General features: G+C 38.9%; 3 protein-coding genes and 1 pseudogene across 8 annotated transcripts; 3 read left to right on the top strand and 1 right to left on the bottom strand.

Annotated features, from left to right (window-relative positions):
* The first annotated feature begins 1,620 nt into the window (after nt 1-1,620).
* Nucleotides 1,621-5,897, top strand: LOC114742100 (uncharacterized). Of its 6 annotated transcripts, none has more exons than XR_003739833.1 (9): nt 1,631-2,072; nt 2,450-2,549; nt 2,969-3,064; nt 3,180-3,232; nt 3,968-4,016; nt 4,282-4,329; nt 4,599-4,712; nt 5,390-5,462; nt 5,564-5,897. XR_003739833.1 is itself a non-coding variant. In XM_028930368.1 (8 exons), exons 1-7 carry the CDS (start codon nt 2,053-2,055, stop codon nt 4,671-4,673), a joined length of 441 nt encoding a protein of 146 aa, XP_028786201.1. In that variant the 5' UTR covers nt 1,630-2,052; the 3' UTR covers nt 4,674-4,712; nt 5,564-5,897. The 6 variants fall into 6 exon arrangements, 4 of the variants coding, with proteins under 4 accessions (XP_028786202.1, XP_028786201.1, XP_028786199.1 ...); XR_003739832.1 differs by having other exon boundaries at nt 5,390-5,489; XM_028930368.1 differs by lacking the exon at nt 5,390-5,462 and having other exon boundaries at nt 1,630-2,072.
* A 249-nt stretch (nt 5,898-6,146) lies between these two features.
* Nucleotides 6,147-8,732, bottom strand: LOC114742099 (probable protein phosphatase 2C 49; annotated as a pseudogene).
* Nucleotides 8,733-14,016: 5,284 nt separating this feature from the next.
* LOC114742098 (glycogen synthase kinase-3 homolog MsK-3) lies at nt 14,017-18,165 on the top strand. The gene is made up of 13 exons (XM_028930365.1): nt 14,017-14,184; nt 14,930-15,197; nt 15,316-15,408; nt 15,503-15,562; nt 15,662-15,934; nt 16,061-16,135; nt 16,619-16,675; nt 16,761-16,901; nt 17,004-17,054; nt 17,150-17,245; nt 17,324-17,407; nt 17,575-17,677; nt 17,775-18,165. Exons 2-13 carry the CDS (start codon nt 15,084-15,086, stop codon nt 17,858-17,860), a joined length of 1,233 nt encoding a protein of 410 aa, XP_028786198.1. The 5' UTR covers nt 14,017-14,184; nt 14,930-15,083; the 3' UTR covers nt 17,861-18,165.
* A 1,133-nt stretch (nt 18,166-19,298) lies between these two features.
* On the top strand, nt 19,299-22,721 carry LOC114742097 (polygalacturonase At1g48100-like). Its single transcript, XM_028930364.1, has 7 exons — nt 19,299-19,706; nt 20,565-21,126; nt 21,206-21,373; nt 21,459-21,503; nt 21,598-21,805; nt 21,888-21,969; nt 22,046-22,721. The coding sequence occupies exons 2-7, from the start codon at nt 20,797-20,799 to the stop codon at nt 22,545-22,547; spliced, it is 1,335 nt and encodes a 444-aa protein (XP_028786197.1). The 5' UTR covers nt 19,299-19,706; nt 20,565-20,796; the 3' UTR covers nt 22,548-22,721.
* The last annotated feature ends 2,324 nt before the right edge of the window (nt 22,722-25,045 follow it).

The raw sequence follows: 25,045 nt of genomic DNA, 5'->3' as shown, positions 1-25,045 counted from the left end.
TGATTTCGAAACACATACCTCTGCTTGGTCTCCATTGATTACAGCCACGGGTTCCTCAGCAGATGTGCAACCTTGCAATTCTGAAATCTGGGATGTTTGGTATCCTCTTTGAGAAGCTTCCAAATTTATCGAGTACTTGTTTTAATACGTGCCACAAAAATAAAAATGTAATTTAGATGGTTTGGCTTTCTTCTCGTATGTGAGAGGGAGAGGGAGAGAATAAATATCTGCCGATAGAGCATCGTCTCACCTGCCTTATTGCCACAAACTTGATCCATCGAAATGATTGTCCTCAGGGGAGGTGATTTGGGCCTCAATCGTGAGTCACGTCAACGAAAAGAGAGTGTTAACAGTTAGAGAAGCATGTGATGAATACTGATGAATCATTACTGGTTCGGCTACCCCCCCCCCCCCCCTCTTAACACTGAAGTTCGGCTGCGCCTCTCGCCACGCTACTAGGTCCTCTAATTCTGATTATAAGGGTTACATATAACAATAAAAAACATTTAAATGCATTAAATTTATCATAAAATCAGATAATTTTTAATATTATTTTTAATTTCTAATTAATTACACTAAATCTTAACTCGTGTTAATTTCTACGCTCTTATTACTCTTATTAAATATATAGCATGCATAGAAAAAAGTATTTAATACAGATCAGAGCGTTTCGTGAAAAAGGTAAAATATTTTTTTTAAAAAAAGTTCTTATAATAACAAACCGAGAGAATATATTGCTTCCGGTCTTAATTATAAAATTTTGTTTGTAATTTACAAATAAGATCATATAATTAAGACTGAAGGTAGTATAAGCCACTGTTGCCGAAAAGTAGTTGGCGGTGACGGTGATCCAATGAAATCGAACAAGGGGAACACGCTTTTTTTTTTTTTTTGTGGGACTGAACCTGTGGAACACACACAAATGTGAAAAATATGCCCATAATTTGCCGTGGCAATTCCAATGACACGAATTTATCCATCAGGAAAAAAAAATTCCCTCCGCCAATCAATATTCTTAAATATATTTTTTTTTAAATAATAAATATAAAAAATAATTTTTATTAAACACAAGATGTAAATCATAACTAAACAATTTTTAAAAACACATCAAATCTGCTCGATAATATAATCTTACAAAAGCTTTTTTCTTTGGTAATTACTAAATGCCAGTGTATCAACTTTTAAAAATGTTTTTAATACGTTCTTCAATTTCATGAGGTGAGAAAAGGACAAAATTTATTTATTTATAGCTCTAAGCTTTATTTTGGTAAAATTTTTATTCTGAGCTAGATTAAAAGTGAATCAGTCTCTCTTTTTGCTTTTGTAAAAAGCAAACCGAATCAGGTTGGGCGAGCCCAAATCGCATAAGAAGCCCATTAACAACTTCGAGGTGTCGGGATGGATCGGCACTTGGTCGGATGCGGGTGCTTTACGATCCAGTTGCAATATTTTATTTTTGGCAGAGCAGCGGGCAGTTTGGCCTAAAACAAGAGAGAGACACTTCACCAAAAAAATAAATAAATAAATAAAACAAGAGAGAGACAGAGCGCGGGCAGCGCCAATAGGCAATATGCAATAGGCAATACTGGTTTTACTAAAGCGGTTATAAGGCGACACGTGATTGATCGGCGATACTGAATTTATGACAGCCGTGCAGGAACAGATATTTGAGCGTGTGATTAACATGAGGCAACAATATTGAACCATAGCTGAGTCAGAAGCAGGCAAGAAGCGGGGGGAAATCTGAGACCCGGCTTGTGGCTGTGGACTAGAAGCCCAACTATCCATCTGCATCGGCATCGTTGTTTGATTTCTGAGGGCATTCAAAGAACATGTCTGCGGCAACTTCGATCTCAAGTCCTGGGTCTCCATATCTGAGCCACCTGTCCTCCTCTTCTAAAACCACCTGTTCCGTTTTGTGTGGCCCCACTCCTTCTTGCAGAACCTTTTCCTCGGTTTCCACGCTCTCTCAATCACCGCTTCCTCAGACTAACATCCAGGTCATTTGCGCGGACCTCAACCTTCCATGGCTTCAGGCGCTTTTCCCCTGTCATGGAGTGGCAGGATTGCACGTAACTCCTCTTCCCGCACAAATTTTGATCTCCCTCCCTCTTTTTCCCCTTTTCTTCTCGTTTGTATTTTATGCGATAAATGTTTACGCTCTTCTATCTATTCCTCGTTTCATGATCAAGAAAAATAAATATCTTTATTTAGAATAAGGAAGTGGGAAGTGTATCAGGACTGATGAGAAGTAATTTACATTATCTATACTTTCTCAATAAATGCCTTTCTCTCCGATTTATGTTGGATGATTTTCATATTTTGGGAATTTGACCGGTCATGTCATCAACTTGAATGTGCAGGCCCTGGGTTGACTCTCATGATTTTGGTATAATTTCTAGCTTAATCATTTTCTGATGGCGACAGGATAACTATGTCGTAATTGCAGGGTTAAGATGGAGGTTAATGTGCCTGCCTCAGCTGCCTATAATTTTTATTCTGATCGTGAAGCCATCCCTCGGTGGATGCCCTTTATTTCCTCTGTTACGGTGCGTACATCGAATCTCAATGCTCTGTCACAGTCTCTTTTAGTCAATCACAGACGCAATCAAGATGTAATGATTGCATAAAGATCTGGTGAGAAGTTGGCCACATGTTACCTGTAATACACATCTTACTATTTTTCTTGACAATAAAATGTAATGATGGTAGTACATTTTGAAACCTAACGAGCTTAATGGATTTTCGTCTCCAATGAGACAGTTCATTAGTTTGAAACCTATTCATTCCCCTTTGGCTTGTGGGTGAAGTGGGCCATCAGTTCAGCATCAGTGCATTATTGTTTCTGGTCGAATTGCTGCAATTTGAATATTGAAACCAGCAATCTTGACTAAACGGCCAGAAACAGTACAAGTTGAATGTCATATTATGATTTTTGAATTGGCTAAATGTTCAGTTCATTTCACAGGTTTTGCCTGATAAACCTGACCTGTCAAGGTGGTCCTTGAAGTATAAAGCATTCGGTCGTGACATCGAATACTCTTGGCTTGCCCGTAATATGCAGGAAATGATCACCATCCTAATTATAATACTATTATAACTTCTTAGTAGGTCTTCTTTGCTTTATCTTAAATGTCAGTTGGAATTTTATTTATTAATATTATCTCACCTTCTTGCAGCCTATTCCAAATCAGAAAATACACTGGCGATCACTGGAAGGTCTTCCTAACAGGTAATTTACAAGGATAGGCTTTTGGCTGAGAAATAATACTACCCCGGTCCTTAATATAAGATCCTGTTTGACTTTTATTTTGGTCTTAAATATAAAACCCAATCCACTTTGTCTATCATATTTACTCATTTTTTCCAGATAATCCTTCTAATAATTATAATTCTAGTTAATACACTTGATTAGTAAGGATATTTTAGGAAGACAACACTTATTTAGGACAAATAACTAACTCAACTTACTTCCTTAATCTCCTCAAATTAGTCAACTGATTCTTATAATTAGGACCGGAGGTAGTAACATGATTAATTTCTTTTTGTCGAAATTTCTAGTACTTCACAGAATAAGAGACACGGGACATACAAGGCTGGGAAGAAAGTTTCAGTTGCGCAAATCTCTCTATCTTGATATTGAAGTGTCCTGTGATAAACATGGTGGCTTCTGCCTGGACTGGAAGTCTGGTAGCCAACAGTCACACTTTGTCTATCTATGCTCCTATCATGATTAAACAAAATTCGAAGTCGTACATATTTTGTTCAAGCCTTCAACTTGGCTCGAAAGCACACGCTGCATAACCATCTGTACCACTGGGTTACATGTTAAAATTTCATCAATGTCATTACAGTTATAATTGAAATCTACAGCCACAATGTTCTTGTGATTTTGAATTAATCTTGCGCTGAAACATCATTTAGTACTCACAAAAGAAAATTAACTGGTTGATTGTTCACATGACAGGGGCGCTGTTCGATTTTATCCAAAAAGTCCTTCATCATGTGTAGTAGAAGTAAGGCTTCTTATACGATGTTTTCTTGAGTTTTTACCGAATATCTAAATCACAATCTAATGTCCCTAGCATAATTGTCCAAAATTTATTGGCAATATTTCCTCACATGAGCAAATGCATAGATATGTCACGGATCATTTTCCTGTATTTGTTCCTATCAACACGTTTCCATTATATTTAGCCCTTTGACTCTTCTCCATCTGTTTTACATCTCAACTAGGCCAAACTTTATTCAAGCACTTATTGCTGCATTTGTCCTTTTCAGCTGACAGTATCATACGAAGTTCCTCAACTCTTAGCTCCCGTGGCATCGGTGAGTAGTCAGACGTAAATAAAATGAAGTTATGAAGTAGACAATTAGTTAATACAAAGAGAAAATCCATGTCTTTGGTAGCTGGCAGAATTAGCGATTGGAAGGTGGTAAGACAAACCTGAAAGACATTGTTCTAGTTCATGCCATTTCGTCACCTTTTCCCCGTGTCATGAGAGAGAATAATGGGAAAAACAGGAGATTGACATTTAAAATTTTAAATATGGCTTTAATCCACTCCGACTTTCTTCCCTCTATAATATCTTTTGCAGGCACTGCAACCATTTCTTGAGCGCTTACTGCGACGTGGTTTGGAACGATTTGCTAGTTTGGCACAGAGCTACTAAATCACCTGGCCTGGCGGAGCCCTTCTGACTTTCTAAATGGTAACCATCCTATTATATTTTGATTGTCCTATTTCTTTGACACCGGAATACACCTTCAAAGTTTTCTTTTTTTAAAATCCGCCCCTGAATTTCTACTGTTTTATATTTTCGTAAAAATTTTAGTTATCATGCTAACTTTCAGTAAAAAGTTTCCTATTATTGTTGACGGAAATTCTAATCTTATTATACTACCTCTGATACTTATATAAAAGTTAGTTGACTAACTTGAGTAGATTAAGAAAACTAACTAGGTGAGTTATTTGTAATAAATAAGTATTGTTTTTCTTAAAATATCTTTACTAATCAAATGTATTGGCTAGAACTATCACTATTATAAAGACTGCTTTGGAAAAAAAATGAATACATATGAGAGACAAAGTGGATTGAGGTCTTATATTTAGAACTAAAATAAAAGTCCAACAAACTCTTATATTAAGAACCGGTGGGAGTATATTGGAACATTGAAACGAATGCCTAAGCTTGAGAGCACAAAGCCACATCTACCCATTTGCTTGGCTTCCCAAGACTTCAACAAAGATGTGCTCTAACTTTTCCCTTTTCCTGCTTAATTATGGGATCAAAGGAAAATGCAATTCTGCATTCAAATTCATTAAATAGAGTATGAAGTTAGTTTTACTTTTTGCTCTGGCTTCAGCTCAGCATGCTTAAAAATTTAGGTTGGATTCTGGATAAATCCACTGGAGAAAATCATTTGCTATGACAGAAATCCGTAAAGGCTCCTTCTTTTCGGTACTACTTATTTCTTGATGTTTACAGGTAATCTTGCTCATGACAACTATAACGCATAAGAATTGCTCTCAAGGTCTTGAATAGTTTCTTCCCCCTATCAGGTTTGCACTTGCAAATGCTCCCGGGAATTTATATTTATATCCATAGGCGTCTCCATAATGGGAATGGGTCCCGAAACAATTGGACAAGCCAGAGGAGATTGTGATCATGCCGTGGAGTGACGAAGCGTCTTTTGAATGCTAATAGCTCATTCTTCTTTAAGACGAATCTTGATTTATATCATGCGTGGCCTTTTAGTTATTCACTTGTTTGCCGTTATCTGTTCTTGATTTCCCAAGATAGAGTTTGATTTCTTTCATGTCTTGCTTTCGATTCGTGGCCTTTTTAGTTACCGCCTGCTATATTATTTTCAATCAAACCACGTTTTTAATCCTATATTGCAACCAGTTCGCCTTTCAACAAGGCGAGAATAAAAACGACGTTTTCAAGAATAAAAATTCGCTAAAATAAACAAATTCATACAAAACTGGATCATTTCGACTTCATATTTACACCGCCGTCAGCCACACCCTAAACCATGTTACATCAACCGACGTCGGACCAAAAAATGGTTTGCTGTTTTTCCTGATCTCTTAACTAGAAGCAGCTGAAAAACAGAAAATGAAATATCCGAGATGCCAGAATCTGACATTGTTATATACATTCATTCAGTTGCTAGCACTTCCTTCCAACAAGCTCCTCAAGCTACCAAGTGCTTCTGTAGAAAGGCTACAATGTCTCAACCTGTGGGCGGGTGATAGTTCCCTGTGATCAGGGGATGTGAAGCACACAACAATTACTGTGAGATTGTCAAACGCATTCAGCAGCAAAGCTTCCATGACCAGGTCTCTGGCGCCCTTCCCGGATCATCGTGGCGCCTCAGGCTTCTCCTGACAACACTCACTGCATGCTGACTTGACATAACATCCCAAATTCCATCACATCCTATGATGAGGAATTCGTCGTCCTCTGTTAGAACCACTTGCCTAAACTCTGGCTCTGCAATCAGAGGTGAAGGAGAACCCCGTGGGAGCTTCATGTCCCAGTCCCCTAGTGCTCGAGTAACTGATAACACCCCATTAAGATAACCATCATCAACGAAACCACCTGATTCCTCAACGCGCCTCCGTTCCGATGGATATATAGGCCTGTGATCTTGAGACATGTCAATTGCCTCCCCTTTACGGCAAAGAACTGCTCGACAATCACCAGCATTGGTCACCATCAACAGCCTGAAATTAGAACCAAAGTAATCAGCAAGGCAACAAATTTTAAGCATGCAAAGTAGCTGGCGACTGGCAATACAGATATTGATAGTGGGAAACACTACACAGTAGATCGAAAATTAGATGAATATAACCTGGAAACTTCACGGTGAGCAGCTCAAAAAACCCAGAGGAGAAACAAGCACATTAGACAAATGGAGAAGGTAATTTGGGGGGGGGGGGGGAACGCGTGGATACCTTCCAAATATTAAAGCTGTAAGCGCTGTGGTCCCTGACGAACTGCTCACACTACAATCATCAGCTAAAGCAGAGTCGGCCAAAAGAAATGCCTTCCTAAGGGAGTTCTCTAATTCTTGTAGGAAAACATTATCAGCTTCAGATGACTGTGGGAAGCTGGCGTCCTCGAAAATAAATCTTATCACATTTTTACGAATATAAGCGGCAGCTTCAGATCCTCCATGACCATCAAACACCTAGTGATTCGTTAAACACCAGTTAGATTTAAAACATTTACAAGAAATTAAAAAACATACAAGCTAAAAACTGAAAAGTTGATTACCCCATAAAATGCACTGGGTTTAGGGAACTTATAAAGTGATCCCAGGTGAGAAGACAAATCATCTATCATTATATGCTCGTCTTCCATGTATCTACGCGGCCCAATGTCAGCATAACTACCAGAACGGATGGTGGGCACAAACTGCACAACAGCAGAATCAAGAGAAGCACGGGGGACTTGTTTTGCAGCTAAAACGTCCTGCACAAGGGTAGTTTAACACGAATCAGAAAATTTTACTCTGCGCATGGGAGGAAGTTATGTAAGAGTTGGCATAACTTATGCATCACATTGAACAGTCCTACAACCCATGGAGTTTCCTGCGATTCTCTAATCAAAAGTAAATAATTTCAATTTTAACAATGTAGCACGGGTCACATACTAGTTCTTGTAACGTTGCAAAATCACGAACATTTACAAAGTAATCAGGGAAAACCTATCTTTTAACACTCATTCGTAAGCAACAGATACCGCGTGCCAAAATCTATCTGGGCACCTAAAAAGCAGGGAAGCAGGCCGGGACCGCGTCCCTCGCATACATTCATCACAACTTCTATTACCATAGTGAATAAATTTGATATGAACAGATATAAGCAATTACAGGATACCGGATACCGGATACTACATGGACCAAGTCGGGAAGTCGCTCAAGCCTCTCTGAAGGAAAAGGTGCCGGAGGGATGGTATTCCTACAACAAACATGGAGTAATCTAGATGAACCTCGCAGAGTTCAGGTATCTTCATCAGCTAAGCTCATAATATGCACAAGTTCCTGATGAAGGAATCGAGGGGAACGGGGTAGAAACTAGAAACGAAACCTACGTGGTGAACACCTTCGATCGGAAGCAAAAACAACAAAAGTACTAGCTCACAATTCGCTAACGTCCATGTCATGGAAAAGAAGAAAGATATAGATGAAAACACGAGAAGGGTGCTGAAGAAATCACTTGTTGTGAATTCAGTAAATGGGCAGAGACTGCGTCATATGCACGAAGTTTGTCAGGACCAGAAGGGCCGGATGATGGCGAGACGAAGGGTGGCTCTTCGATCTCATGAATACTGCTTGCTTTGGGAATATACTGTACATCCAACAGAGGCAGGCTCTGTTGATAAACAACGTCTGCTTCAGCCACCATAATCAGATGAAACGTCAAGAATTGAACGTTTTGCAGAAACTCTTGGAGCTAAATGTTGTTTTGTCAGGACAAATAGACGACACTCTGCGTTCCTCCTGCGGTTTTTGCTCAGGAATTCTCTTGCAGTTTCTTCAAAGTCGAGGTGATGGGATCAAAATTGGGGAAGGGAGGGGGTTGAACCGCCACATAAGGGGTCAGAGCAGAGGAGGAGGGCAGAACGGTAAACTCAGTCGGTTACCGGACACGTGTAGTTCCGCCTACCACACGGTTCTGGAGAAGCGTTCGTCCCACACGCGTAAAGGCTTTGCCTGACCGACACGTGACCTTTGAAGCATTTGGAGAGTCTGGAGAGTGGAGTTGCGACCGGGAAGGGACGCAAGAACTCCTTTTCACGTTAGCTTACACGTTTGAGTTTCCACTTTCTTCATGCGATGGACGGATGGGCCAGGGGTAAGATGGGGAAGTTTCCTTACAGCATCCTCGAATGATCAAATTTTAAACTGGGCTTGCTTTTCTAATAATTTTTTAATTTTCGTGGTTCCAAGCAAAGCGGCAGAAAGAAAGAACATCCGATACGGAAGCAGGAAGGCCCAATTTATGGACAAAAGTAGCCTTGGCGAAGCAGGTCAGGGAATTTGAGATGAGCCTCCCATTGGCCAGTTAGAGGTTTGTCTAATTTTATTTGAGAAAGAGGGGTTGTCACTTCTAGCTTGAGACGCAATTCTTTATTTCGTTTGATATGGTCCCTACAAAATCGTCATCTTGTCATGCTTATTTATTTTCCATTTTTCTAATTTTGAACCATATCCTTCAGCTTTTTGGGGGGGGGGGGTTTGAAATAACATAACATTGTATTTTCGTAGTGTACTACCTCCGTTTCTTATATCTTGTAGTTGAATGATTTGTGTAGATTAAAGAAATAGTAAGTTAAGTTGACTATTTATAATAAATAAACATTATTTTTTTAAAAAAATATACTTACTAATCAAGTTTATTGGTTAGAACTGTCATTTATTAGAAGTGCTATTTTAAAATAAATAAATAAATATAAAAATAAAATGAATTAAAGTCTTATATTTAAGATTAAAATAAAAAATAAATAAAATTTTATATTAAAGATAAAAGGCAGCAAAACATAATAATAATTTGGGGGGTTGAAGAGGGGAAAAGGGGGGAAGTTGAGGGAGGCCACGCGTGCGCCACACGCCCCGATAGGAACAGATGATGGGGGGTATTGACACGCTGGATGCCTCCACTAACATGTTATGGGATATGCCACGGCGGCGTTTGCGTCCTTATCCGTTATGATCTACTTCGCTCAGCCCCCACCGCCCCACCCTTCTGTAAAAACTAAAAAGTATATCGTGTCTTCTCTGCTGCTGTTTTTAAATATTAATTTTATCCACCGTTAGTGTTAGAAATTAGGCCAGGGGCGCCAGGCCTCCATTCCATTGTTTGATAAGATCAATATCAATTATCAATAAATATATAACCAAAAATAACCTGATAATCCCTCAAATAAGGTTTTCTAAAGAAATAATATTGACATGTTTATTTTCAAACTTTCACATTCTTCGCAAATTATTTTCGAAACATTTGACTCCTGAGCATTGTAAACTTGAAATTAAACCAGTATTATTTTCTTTAAGGAAAATACTACTATAATCGCTTTTAGTGGATCTCAGTCTTGCGACTGTGCGGCGGAGGGAGGAGCACGAGGTTGTCGCATGATGGAGCTTCTCTGTGACTTCGGAACAATTATGGTTTTGTGGAAGCCGAGACAGAGGCCAGGCCCCTGAAAGTGAGAGGGAAAGGGATCGGGCTATCTGGGCCGCTCCCCCTTTTGCCCAGTCCTTCATTTGTTCCTTGCCTTTGCCTTGTTGCATTTTCCCCCGGGTCGAAGCCAACAGGCCCAAGACAGCGTTACGTTGTATTGCACAAATCACAATTAAGAAACTGTCTTTTTAAGAGTCTTGTTATCATTCAAAACAGGCATTTATTTAAACGTCCCTTATTCTAGTGAGGTGATTCATTTCTTAATTTAGTAGTTTAATTTTATTCATTCATTTTTTAAAAAATTTAAGATTTTGTTTATAATTTTATAAAATATGAAATCTGGACAGTTAAAATCACAATATGATGGTTGAAATAAAAAGTGAAGGAAAATGGAAAGGAAAGAGAGTGGAGAGTCTCCTCCCTCTTCTTGAACGGACACATGACTCTCCCTGTCACAGCCGCCTAATGCCAACACCAAATAGTTAAAGCCTTTATTGCGATACACATATCAAAATTTTTGCATTTTGCATTTCATCAGCTGCGGGCATTCATTCTCACTTCCTTGTGGAACTCAGTCGGCAGGAGAGATCCATATGTTTATGGTGTTGGCCCGGAAAAGGTAACCGCATATTAATACCCCCAAAAAAAAAAAACTGACTCGCCATAATTTTTTGAGCATCCTGCAATTTCTACCCACATCCTGTAGCCGCCACCAGTTAGAAACATATCGAGGTCAATGTTAATCAGCTACCAGTGCTCATTAGTAACGCATAAATTTCCAAATTGACCTTACCGACAATTATATCTCGCGAATAAAACAAGGATAATTCAACAAAACTAAATATATTAAAAAAAGGTGGTGATATGAAAAATACAAGAAGTCATAAGCCTGAGTCAAAGCAACTTAAGGTGTGTGGGTGGACTTTCAAATCCTGTATTATATATGTGTGTGTTCAAGATATGGCACATGTATTATTCATTTATACATATAATGGATATTATAAATGCTCGATATGTCTCAAAAAACACACACAGAAGTTCACGCGAACCAATCTATCACATAACACACAAATTGAGGTCTATCGATTTTAGGCTTCATATTATGATCAGGCCAACTGTTTAACACAAGAGTGAATGTCCCCATTTGTTAGTTATTTGATGGTAATCCACATCCACATCTAGTCTAACAAAAAACCCACGGCAACTAATGACGTCATCTCAGTGTAAGATGGAGTAATTTCAAGCTTGGTTCCCTTGCAGTTGCAGGCTTCGAGTTAAGTAAATGCGGTAATTCCTGACAAGTTTGACGTCTTCGGGTCAAAAGATTGCACCTCCCGTTCCTATAAACCAAACACAATTTATACAAGGCCGACATTTCGTAGCGAAGAAAAACACAACCAAACAATCAGGCCTGTTCAAACTTCAAAACTTTGGACTTAATTTTGAACCCTTGCTTTGACAGATCGAGCCTCCCTTTTCACCTAACTTACCAAACAAAACGGTATGATTCCCCCCCCCCCCGGGGCGGGGTTCTTGGTGGTTTTAATTAAAATCTTCCAAGAGCCATTTCCACAGGCACAGTTTGATCCTATGCAAAGTTTTGTCCTTTGAATCTGGGTGATGTTTGGGGTATGTGCGTGCGTGTGAGATCAGGATTTTAGCTGGACCGTAAAGCATCAAGATTTCCCGAGTTTGGCTGCCATCACATTAAGATTTATCAGTTGTCATTGTATTTATGTAGCTTTTTAAAAGTGATTTTCCGTCTCTTCTTTAGTTTTTCTTGTACTGCATAATCATATGATTGCGGATATCTGATTTCTCTTTTGTTTCACACACGTATATGGATACATGATTATGTGACTTCGGATGTCCTATCTTAAAACAGAAAGCCTGGCAGATTGGCAAGAGAGAGAGAGGGGCCGAAGAAGGTTCAGGGATGACGAGAGAAGATTTCACTCAAACTCATTCGGATCCCTCTAAAACCAGAGACATCACTGAAACGATCTTTTGCACGCCCTGTCCATCTGTTTTCCCCCGTCTCTGGATAAATCATCGTCGCCCGTGTTGCTTATTCATTTTCCAACCGCATAAGATGATGCATAATATTGTAAAATAATAAGCTAGCATGTCTTTTATAAATCGTTCAAGATAAATGAAAAGAACAAAGACAGAAATTGTATGTTGTCTGTGTGTGTGAGAGAGAGAGAGAGAGAGAGAGAGAGAGAGAGAGCAGAGATGCCATGAGAAAAGCGTTGGATCCTCGCTTCAAGCACAGCAGAAATTTCAGATTCCGTGAGAATATCCGACCCATTAGATAATTAAGAAGGCAAAGTACTGTGACACAGGCTTATACTGGGCATAATTCTCTGCAATGGTTTTTCTTTGTTGGACCTTGACGTTGTGATGAAGGGGAAAGGATTATGAGTGAGTAAAATGGAAGAGGCGGAGAGAAGGAGGTGGAGGAGAGCATAGGGAATTAATGAAGAATGGTATGTCTTTTCTAAAGCCAACAGAGGAATGAGTCAGGCCTGAGGCGAGTGCTCAAAATTCATATGTTAATATCCTAATTAATAAATTGGTTAAGATGGATGTTCAATTTACTGAGAACGAGCGCAGTACTATCCCTCTAGGCGCTCTCTTCAAACTTCAAACCTTGCGCGTTGCGTCGCTTGACCAAGTCAATTTTTTCGAGACGATCTTCTTGTCCTGACGACCATACTTGGATACCAACGTGAAAGAAGGGTTAGTTTAATTTCACTCTCAATCAAGTATTTATTAGTCTTTTTATATAAAATATTCATCAGTTTTAATTATGCATGGCATTGAAACACTTTCAAGATGCCAAATGGGGGCCAAAGAGGATTGAAGGGAGGAAGCTATTCTGATCTAGACGCTGAGGTGCTTCAACTAATTTTAAAAGATCCACAGTTACATGCATGTGAGTGTTTGATAACTTATTAGATAACCATTATTTTATAGATTTATGATTAACTTTGACACATCCATAGTTGTATGGTTATATGTTTATAACTGATTTTTAGTCTGTATGGGGGTATTCATATAATTTTTAAGAATATCAGGAATTTAGCTTTTATGACTGACCATTAATTGAATCCAAACAAGCCTCTCCGTAAAAGCTTTATTTATTTATTTATTTATTTTTGGGATAAAAATGGGATTTCTTTTGGTAGAAGACACTCTCCCTTGCGCTATATATAAACTTTACTTATGGAGAGGGATTTGGTCCAAAATATAAACTTTAATTTTTAGTTTTTCTAAACATTTATTATTATTTTTCATATTTTACTCTTAATTAATTATATTTAGCAGTCTCTTATTAATATTATTCCTGTATTTTTTAATCATTTTTTATTTATTACCTCTCTTATTTACTCTCTTAATAAATAAGAATAAATTAAAAAAAATTCCTGACTTATTAATTATTTTTAACTAATTCTACCTATTAGTTCCTTAAATATAATCTGATTATTTAAAGCTTATGTATAAGACTTGGGGGTGTTTATTACATGCAATCAAGAAGGTATTTATTACGAGAAAAGAGGGATAAAATGAGGGGAACAGGGGAAAAAAAAAGAAAAATTAAAAGGAGGAAGACGGGGAATGGGGGGTGAATCGGATAGATGAGATCGAAGTATCGCATTGAACGTTGAAGGGTCAAACTTCAAAGGGAAGAGAGGGGAGAAGAAGTTTGGGATAGGCGTTGGGTGCTTATGTTGACTGATCCGACACCGTCACCAGACAAAGCAAATAAAAAGCAAAGAAAGCAAAAGACGCCCAACCCGACCCCAACGTTGTCAATTATTTGCTCCTCTCTCCTCCTTTCTTTCTCTGTCTCTTTCCCCTTCTCTTCCGAATCCGAGGGATACAGCAACCTCAGATCCAAGCTCCCGACCCCCCCCCCCCACCTTTTTATTCATCTTCAGTCTTCCTTCTCAACCGGCCTCCGCTGAATTTTCCCCCCGAGATCGGTGAGTTTATCTTCATGCGCTTTCCTGCAACGACGAAACTTCGACTGCTTTCAATTTTTGTGCTTTTTTGCTTCTTATTAATTCACATCTTGGTTGGTCAGTCTTCAATTTAGTCTTTTCTTTAGATTTTTCAAAATACAAATGCGATTCCTTCTTGTACGCTGATCGCCGGGTGAAAATCCCTTCAGGCTACCTCACTTTTCTTGTTTCGGGCTCTTTTCGGTTCTAGTTTGGATATCCATTTGCTTGGTTTTTTTTTTTTTGGTTGTTTGTCGAGAAATCTGTATATTAGCCCAGAAACTGCGTTAGACTGTCAGATATTTTATGCCTTGCTTTTTAGATGCCACCTCTCTGTCCTGAGGGTAGTATGCCACTGCCACACTTATTTTGCGGCACTAGATGGGGTGCTGTACTCAGATTGCATGATTTTTTTGTTATAAATCTTAATTGCTTGGGCGTGTTTCTGTTAGGTCTTCAGTGCTTTGTTAGATCCACAAGCTGTCCATGTCCACCTGGACAGAATCCGGGTCCTCTTTTGGAAGATACTCTCCTTCTCAACCGAGAGAAATTGCTTTACGTTTATAGTTAATTTTCTTTCATTGGTGTTGCATGAGAAAGCTAGTTTATTTAGGCCTGTATCTGTGTGTGTATGCTTGGTATCATCTCCATTTAAGTAGTGCACTGCTGAACTCATTATTCTTTGTAAGTTGGAATTACCTATTATTTCTGTGTAACGGTTGTACAGGTGAACCATTGACTTTTTGGAAGACTTGAAAGATCGATTTGTTGTTCAATCCCAGGGTTGCTCTTTATAAGTCATTTAGCCTCTATAGGGTCTGTATGACCTATTGTTTGAGGTGGCTGAATCTGCAAGCTAGACTGCCAAATCACTTCTTTTGATGGCATCAGCGGGTGTAGCACCTGCTTCTGGATTGAGAGATGTAAATGCAAATACGGTTGGCATTGACAAGCTGCCTGAGGAGATGAGTGACATGAAAATTAGAGACGACAAGGTAAAAGCAAACCTCCACGTCATCTTCCTCCGATTGCATTTCTTTTTGCATCCCCTTTGAACACATTCTTGATACATATCCAGTCTATTTATGTTGAAGCTTGTTAAATAAATTACAGGAAATGGAGGCAACTGTTGTAGATGGGAATGGGACTGAAACAGGCCATATAATTGTGACCACCATTGGCGGTAAAAATGGCCAGCCAAAGCAGGTATATTTTTTTTAATTGCTTGCGTGTTCTTTTTATATTTTACATGAAGAAAATGCGCTCAGTTGCTTATTTATTTTCCTCCTAATGGCTGTAGACTATAAGCTACATGGCTGAGCGTGTTGTTGGACAAGGTTCATTTGGTGTGGTTTTCCAGGTTAGTCCTTTTATTCTTTAGATGGAAGCTTTTGATTTGGTGCTTTTGGAACTTTGCCATGTAATGATTACTGTATGTTGTTTGGCCTTTGTTATTCAGGCAAAGTGCTTGGAGACTGGTGAAACAGTAGCTATAAAGAAGGTTCTTCAAGACAAGAGATACAAGAACCGGGAATTGCAAACTATGCGTCTTCTTGACCACCCTAATGTTGTATCTTTGAAGCATTGCTTCTTTTCAACTACTGAAAAAGATGAGCTTTATCTTAACTTGGTACTTGAGTATGTTCCTGAAACTGTCCATCGGGTGATCAGACACTACAATAAAATGAATCAAAGGATGCCGTTGATATATGTGAAGCTTTATTTCTACCAAGTATGTTTCTGTATACTGTGCTAGTATGTCTTTAATCATATTTACCCTACTGAGTATTCAATGGATATCATTTTGTTGAATCTCACGTCTCTTTATTATCATTATCATCATTATTTTTGTTACCAGATATTGAGAGCGCTTGCGTACATTCACAACAGTATAGGAGTGTGTCACAGAGACATAAAGCCTCAAAATTTACTGGTATGTTGATATCCTACCGAGTATTTAATGTCCCTCTCACATACGTTTGGTTAAAATGCACTGTGCAAATTATGTGTTGCTTTATTTGTACTTTTGTGATTTTTCTGTCTGTTGATTTTGATGGTGTACTCAGTGTCACATGTCAATATCATTCTGGAAAGTAAGCACGTACAACTGTCCTGTTGTTATTGAAGAAGTCAATATTAACTTGGCATTATTCTTTTGTCTTTTTACAAGGCTAACAGATTCTTAAAAGTTAGATGTGAAAATTGATTATTGTGATTAAACATTTGTAGTTATATGCATGAAATTGTTAAACATAATATCTACGAAACTTTAAAGACACTGCTGTCTGTGTAACGCTCAGAATTTTAACTTGTGGCATATACAAAATAATGCATGGATTTTAATCATACAGTTTTGGCTTTCTCTTTCTCTGTGGCTTTATTTTCTTAACTCAATTCATTTGCTTCTCCATTACAGGTCAACCCTCACACTCACCAGTTGAAGCTGTGTGACTTTGGAAGTGCTAAAGTTTTGGTTTGTATATTTTTGGAAACCCTCTATTCTGTTTTCTTGGATGTTCTATTTTTACATGACTTTATTCTTTTAATGGATATGACAGGTGAAAGGTGAACCAAACATATCTTACATCTGCTCTAGGTACTATAGAGCTCCTGAGCTTATATTTGGTGCTACTGAGTACAGCACAGCTATTGACATTTGGTCTGCCGGCTGTGTACTAGGCGAACTATTGCTTGGACAGGTATTTAACCATTTTATATATTGTTTGATGTTGATTGTGGATTCTTTTATATTGAGAATTCCTTGCTTTATGGAAACTAAGCAAAGTTTCTATTACTTCCAGCCTCTCTTCCCTGGTGAGAGTGGAGTGGATCAGCTTGTTGAAATTATAAAGGTGAGATAAGTTGTGAAGAATATTAGATGCAAAAATGGTTCTCTGCCTCTTCATGCTGATGCTTATATCTCAATATCCATGGCATTCAAATGCAGGTTTTGGGTACCCCAACGAGAGAAGAAATTAAATGCATGAATCCTAATTACACAGAGTACAAATTTCCCCAAATTAAAGCCCATCCATGGCACAAGGTATTGTAACGCCCTTTTATTCTATCCATTCACAGAAATTGCTGCATTGCAATGTTAATTCGAATGACTCATCTCCAGATCTTCCACAAGCGCATGCCACCTGAAGCCGTGGATCTTGTCTCAAGACTACTGCAGTACTCTCCAAATCTTCGATGCACAGCTGTGAGTATCTAATTTTTCAACATTATAAAATGGCTTGTCTTGTAGTTTTCTGAATCAAGTGCATCCTTTGGCTTCATTCGGCAATGTTTATGGTTACATATAATCACTCAATAACATACAAACGACCTTGTGCTTACTATTTCAATTGGTGCTATGTGCAAATGTAGTTGGAGGGTCTTGCCCATCCATTCTTTGATGAGCTGCGGGATCCAAATACACGCTTGCCAAATGGGCGGTTTCTTCCTCCACTATTTAACTTCAAGGCCAATGGTAATGATCTCCATTCCCATACAAGTGGTTATTATATGATAATCTTAATATTGAGGGGTTCAATGATGCTAGTATTGATGCTGATGATTTGATGCAGAGCTTAAGGGAGTGCCTGCAGAGATGCTCGTGAAGCTAATTCCGCCCCACGCCCGAAAGCAGTGTGCCTTATTTGGGTCATCGTGATGCGGCCTTCCCTAGTTAAAATTCTAGTCTCTGCCTGTAGAATTGTATTTAAGTCTCCTCTTCGTTCAGGTGGTCAAAATTGTTTTGTTCTGTTGATTTTTTTAAATCGCATGCCGTACAAAGCTGCTTTAGAAGCTTCACAGTTACGAGTTGTTTATAGAATTTGATGGGTTTTGCTAGCCCTCAAGGTTCAACAGGTTGTATTAACTAGAGAAGTTATTTATTTGAATATAATTGACCACTATCGACATGGCATTGTAATGTAGATGGTAGCTATTCTAAAGCTTCTTCGTCGATTATTTTCCCTTGTTGATGGCAAGTTTTGCAGCGTACGATACGATATTCTTGCTTTCAAGGCAATTGTCATTTCTGGTTTCTAACTTTCCCCGTTATAAAACTTGGCCGCGTCCACAACGACGGCGGTGGGCGGTTGGTAGTTGCTGGAAGGAGCTGGTAGGGTTCGTTTGGATATGACTTATTTAATTCATCTTAATGTTTGTGTGTGTGTGTGTGTGTGTAAAGTAAAAAATCTATGACGTGTATTTCTCAAACCCTAAGCAATGGACAAGTCCTGCGTAAATAAATTTTATTTGCGACTTCGCTCTGCTCCAAGATAAGGAATCTAAGCCTTTTTTTCAATACACTGCAAAACTGGTAACGTGTGATAATACAAACAAAACAATTACATGAGAGATAAGATTAGCAAAGTTGGCGGAATGAAGCAGCTTAGATATGCTGCCCGGCATACAGCTGGAGATGTGCACTTGCGTGGAAGAGTTTGAAAACTCCTGCTTTTGATGTTGATATTAATATCGTAATATAAAAATTCGCAAAAATTGCACTGTAAGTCGTGAAATTTGTTCTTCATTCCATGCGAGACTATGGGAAGCATGTTTTGTTTTCTTTAAGGAGTGAGTTGGTGATTAAAAATACAATACCCAACAGGACTTCGGGAAAAATACAGAGCTTGGACGCGATGATACAAAGCCAACAAAATTTGTGAAAAATTTAGACATAACATTATAAAAGTTTCCTTAATTGATGTTCTTGAAAAGACGGGTATTAATCACCTGTAATGTAAAGAAACTGAAATCATAATCACCTCTACTTTAAACATCGTCTGCTGATTTTGCGCCGAAAGATGTTTCGTCCTGTCCATCCTCCTTTCCTCTAATTTCGCAGCTCCCAATGGCAATAACGAAACTGACGCTCGCTATAACATCAATTGCACAATCATATTAAGCACACAACCGGGTTTTTTGTGTATTCACAAAACAAAATAAGAATAATACAAAGCCACATGCGGATAGCCCAAATGGTCATTGATGGAATGGGATGGAGCAGTATTTGGGATTAGTGTTTAGGGGAAGAAAAGAAAAAAGAAACTGGAATTTACGCAAATGGGAGATGAGTGTAAACAAAGTGGCAGGAATCAATCACAGAACCTAAGCTGATTCTTGCACTGAAAATAAAGGCTAGAAAGCTAGCGCTATGGAACTGTCTGAGACAGAATGAGTTGGATAATACTAAGCCACCACTATTGGCTCCCAGAGACTGAATGGAGTCAAAAAGCATCGCCAGAAGTAATGGCATCGCTGTTTGAGCCGCGAAAGTAAGCTACGATTTCAGAAACTATTAGCTTCGCAGTGGACCGACAGTTTTTTTTTTTTTGGGTTGAAATAAAACACCACGCAAACGCGATCTACTCTATGCGGACTCTTCTTGGGGTTCCAATGCCAAGTAAGTCTCGTTGCAAGTGTTCCTGCATCTCCGGTGGAGGTGTGCTCCGTAGTCTTCTTCGTTGATTCTGCTTGAGGCCATGATGCGCCATCCTGTCAGCACAAAGGTTTGCCTCTCTATATATTGCCTTTAATGTGACCTGCCATTCTCTTCCCCTCATCTCGTTTATCTCTTTTATTAATCTACTGTAATCTTCACTTTGTGGTTGCCGCTGTATTATTTCTTCCACCACTAGCCCTGCGTCACTCTAGTGGACCGACAGTTGCGAGCATTCGAGCATATGTTTTTTTTCCCCCCCTAATAGTAATCCACACAAAACCTAAGTAACGAATTTCAAATTGTTTTCGTATATAATGTGTATTACATATATTAACCGGTAAGAAAGAAGGTCTTACTCAGATACTAGTAATTTACAAAGGTCCATTCATTCATTCATATAAATCTTACACGCAAGAAATTGAGGTTAGTACTTTGGAGTCAAAAGCAAATGTCAATACTCAAAGTGAGGCTAATCATTTGTGATTGATTTCCCGTAATCATCGGTGTGAAGACACCGTCATGGGAGACCAGAGCACATGGGAATCTTCGCTAACCTTTTATACTTTCTGTAAAGCAGTTAAAGTCTAATTAATTAAGCGTCCATTAAATTAATCCTTCATACTAGGCAGAGTTTTGATACAGATAGGGCTATGTTATGGGAATGGCATAGCCAGACCAATAGAAAATGACAGTTATGGGAAGAAGATGGGAGGATTAAGGACTGCCCACTCCTCTGATTTCTCGTTATTCCGTTTTGCTGCTTTTCAGAACAGTCATATATACATTCATGTGTATGGAGAGTCCACTTTGTATAAAGAAATGCCAACGCCTATAATGTATTTGTCGCTTTCCACAGTAAAACCATTGAATATCAGGTACCGTGCTGAGCTTCCACTATGACTCGTTATCATGTATTGTGAACCAGCTTTTTTGCAGCTGCATGCACTTCAAGGCCTCCAGACTCCGTTCAACCTGTATTCTACTACTTAAAGTGCTCATAGTGGGCATTTAGGTCAATTACTTTTACTTCCTGCAACTCAGGGTGCCATAGCTTGTTCGTTAATTTGAGAGCCTTCTCCTTTTGTTGTTGACACTAATAGAATTCTCCCTTCCTTTTTTCAATTTTGGTCTGGTTTTAAAGTCTCTAGACCTGGAAAATGCTTAAAACGGAGAATTCCCATATTTCACTACTGGCATTATGTATAATTTTGAGCTCATTTTGTTGCACCCAAGCTAGACATCATTCTCATAAATCACCTCAACCCGGGAAACAGAATAACCATAATGCCACCAGTTACTTTGATGTACGAATATTTGGGGGCATTGGGGATGGAATAACAGATGATACAGAGGCATTCAAGATGGCGTGGGACACAGCCTGCCAAAGTGAATCGGCAGTGAATGTAATACATGTTCCCTCTGGTTTTTCCTTCATCGTCCAGTCTACCATCTTCACAGGCCCTTGCCGAGGTCGCTTGGTTGTAAAGGTAATCTTACTTTGTTCTATTCGGTTCTTGTATGCGTTAAGGGGTAGTTAAGTAAAGCTGAGTGATGGACTTCTGCTAGGTTGATGGGACTATCATGCCACCTGATGGACCTGAATCTTGGCCTGGGAACATCACTCGGCGCCAATGGCTTGTATTTTACAGAATCAACCCCATGTCGCTTGAAGGAGGAGGCTTAATAGATGGGAGAGGAGAAAAATGGTGGGACCTTCCCTGTAAGCCTCACAAGGTATTGATAATTTGAAATTTAATATCGAAAGTTTTAAAAACTGGTGCGCATCAAACAGTTGTTGAACCCACCTTGAACGGTACAGGGACCTCAGGGGACAACATTGCCAGGGCGTTGTGATAGCCCAGTTGTAAGTTGTGGACACATTCTTCTCCATTTTGTTTTTTCTGTCATTGCATTATAACTTGATAAAGGACATGATGCTCGGCATGTCTATGGTTCAGGCCATAAGGTTCTTTATGAGCTCAAATTTGACTGTGAAAGGAGTGAGGATCCAGAACAGCCCCCAGTTTCATTTCAGATTTGATGGCTGCACAAACGTCCACGTTGAATCAATCCACATAACATCCCCGGCACTAAGTCCCAATACAGACGGAATTCACATCGAAAATACCAAGGACGTTAGAATATACAATTCTGTGATTTCTAATGGTCAGTCACAAAACTACACCGGAAAACATAACCTCGCTCTAATTCTCTTACACTTGTCCCGTAATATATTGATTTTTTTCAGGCGACGACTGTGTGTCCATTGGAACTGGTTGTTATGATGTGGATATCAAGAATATCTCATGTGGACCTGGTCATGGAATAAGGTACTTTTCATAAAAGTTCCAGTCCCAAACGTACATGTCCTGTGAGCTAATTTTGTTACGTTGTTGCTGAATTCAGCATTGGAAGTTTGGGGAAACGCAACACTCGAGCCTGTGTTAGGAACATCAAGGTGAGGGAATCGGTGATCAAAGAGTCAGATAATGGGGTTAGAATAAAGACGTGGCAAGGCGGATCGGGATCAGTATTCAAAGTGTCATTCAGTAACATTGAGATGGAGAGTGTGAAGAACCCCATCATAATAGATCAGTTCTACTGCGTCACTCAGGATTGCACCAACAAGAGTTCAGCAGTGTTTGTATCAGATATAGTGTACACCAACATCAAGGGAAGCTACGATGTTAGGAGCCCACCTATGCGTTTTGCCTGTAGTGACTCAGTCCCCTGCACCCACCTAGCCCTCTCAGACATAGAGCTTCATCCTGCTCAACGAGACGCCGTGCTTGATCCTTTCTGTTGGAATGCTTATGGAGATTTGCAGACCCCCACAATCCCACCCGTCACTTGCTTGCGTGATAGGCTTCCTCGTTCCTTTTTACACAATGACTTGGATCGTTGCTGATCCAATCTTATACCCGTTTCTATAATTGTGAAAGTGTTGTGTGTCCTTGTATAAGTTACAGGCGAATGAATGTTAGGAGTTGAGTTTTAGATGCTCCTCCCCCAACTATTTGCTAAACTGTATCTTGCAATTAATCAGGTTTGGAATGGAAGTTTGGACTTGTTCACCCCTTCAGAGCTTCTTTGTTTGGCTAGTTTATAAATGAATGTTATGCTTGGGTGCTTCAACAACGTAAGACTGTTTCTTGCACAGACAGTGGTTCTTTCGGTGGACTTGATGTCTGACAGAACAACAAAATTTCTGTTTCCCATGATGACGAGAGGATTGTGGGTTTGGCTCGGATGAACTATTTGTCTACTCGAGCCGAGGGGCTGCAAGCTTGCAGAATCCATTGGCATGCATGATAACATTGTGATCAGATTGGAAAACGAATAGATAAGTTAATGCAGAATAAGAAAATCGAAGTTAGAAAAGAGGACAATAGTTATTACAAACTAATCAGTAAGCTTCATAAGAAGATAAATTCTACGCGTGCCACTAATGAAAAGTGGTGACTGGTGAGACTTTCGGTCGCTGCGTAAGATATTTTTAAATTGAATAGAGGGAGACAAAAATGGAGAGAAGTCATAGAAGATATGCTAGTACTATTTTATTTAGTCTTCTTTTTCACTTCTCCTTTCTTATTTTAATGTCAAGATACTCGAAATGAAGAAGCACGGAGGGGCAAATTGGATTTTTCATTGCACGCGCAAAATGATGGGCCACATTCTTCATGCGCAAAGAAGGTAGGTAGAAACCAGACATGCGTTCACCAAGGAAACCCAAAATAAAAGAAAAAGGGTTAAAGAGAGAAGGGGCAGGGTTTAGGATTTGAGATAGCCAAACACAAGTATTTTCCCGCCTTTTCAATTTGTCATTATTGTTATGACGACCAGACTACAGTGTGCAATCAAGGATTATAATGAATGGATCTCACAGAACAGCTAATCTGCAAAATGTCTGTGTTCTGTTCTAAAGAAGAGGAAATGGAGGCAAAGTGAAAGATTGAGAATGATGTTGCAAAGGTAGGTAGCCAGGCAGGTCGGCAATGGCTTTATTTGGAGGTTCACAAAAGAAGAGATGAGGGTTGTGGCACTACCAGACTTTCAACTGCTGAATCATTAAAGGGGACAGCTCAGCTTGAAGGTGGGGTGGGCAATGGAAGGCTTCCGCCTCAAGTTATCCTCAAGAGAGGGCAAAAGGAAAAGCCCTCTCATTCTTCACTCCTACTTAATTATTATTCCTTTTTTCTCTCTCTCTTAGCGTCTGGTGTAGGAGGGGACTGTGGACGTGGGCTTTCTCAGTTTAGCTTTGGCTTTAATCATTCCAGAATAGACGAGGAATGACCTTGACCTTTTGGGTTTCTAATGCAGGGGTGTGTCGCAAGAGAGACAGCAACTCCAAGAAATGAGAGCAAATGAGGAAGCTTTTAATTTGTTCACACTTCAGGATAAAATTACCCTTTAATCTTCTTTATTCTTCTCATGTTACCCACAATATTTCGTTTACTTACCAATGGTGTGTTTAAAATGTGATACTTAAATGAGTTGACAATATCAGCGGAGTGGGGGACAACGTATTTCATGGGCCTACGAATTCCAACCTGCTTTCATAGGGACCGGACTGCTTACCTACACTCCTCCTAAGGTGGCTGATCATATTCATCCCCCCATCCCTTGCTTTCCTTCTTCTTCATTATTATTCTATTTTATCTTTTTCCCTGTCCTTCCTTCTCTTTTCCTCCGCCAAAGGGATTAAATTAATTTTTCCTTGCTTCCCATACATATAATATTACAAAATCCCAAAAAATACTTTTAAAATTTCGAAATTTTAACTCAGAAATAGCAACAAAAATGTGTTGTGATTTAATTTTTAAATGTTGTCAATTATTATTAAAATATAGTAAACACTAAACAATACTAATTTAGAATTTTAAAATTTACAAATATTTTTTTTAGTCTCCCTAAAATATTTAACATTTTATCCAGAATTTGAACTTTAGGTAATATGAAATTTTAAACTCTTCTTCTTATAGCAAAAATAAAGTGAAATCTTTCCGAGTAAACATGCTTCATATACTGGAGGAATTTTTTTGGCATAACATATGCTATAAGAATTAAATCCGGATCAACTTACTCAAATGACAACCTTAATTAATAATCCTTCAATTCTAAATATAAGACACAGTTTGTAATCTAATTTACATTATAAAGCCGGTCCTATGTATATTTAGGACCGGATGACATGTTAGGAATGAAATGCATGGTGAAAATGAAAACAAAAAAAGAAAAAAAAAAGGCCCCACGACTAAACAAATTCGGGATGGACAAAATTCATAAATCTAAACACCTGAAGGATTTTTGCCAAAATGCGGCACCAACTCTGTTCTAAATAAAATCTAGCCAATTACATTATAGAATAGTTTTCAAAATTATTAGGAGTATGACAAACTGAAAAGA

This window comes from Neltuma alba, unplaced genomic scaffold (assembly GCF_004799145.2).
Source record: "Neltuma alba isolate B1F8T4 unplaced genomic scaffold, ASM479914v2 tig00003640_pilon, whole genome shotgun sequence".
In the NCBI taxonomy this organism is placed as follows: domain Eukaryota; kingdom Viridiplantae; phylum Streptophyta; class Magnoliopsida; order Fabales; family Fabaceae; genus Neltuma; species Neltuma alba.
The sequence above is the reverse complement of the archived record's forward strand: the minus strand, read 5'-3'. Positions and strand labels throughout refer to the sequence as shown.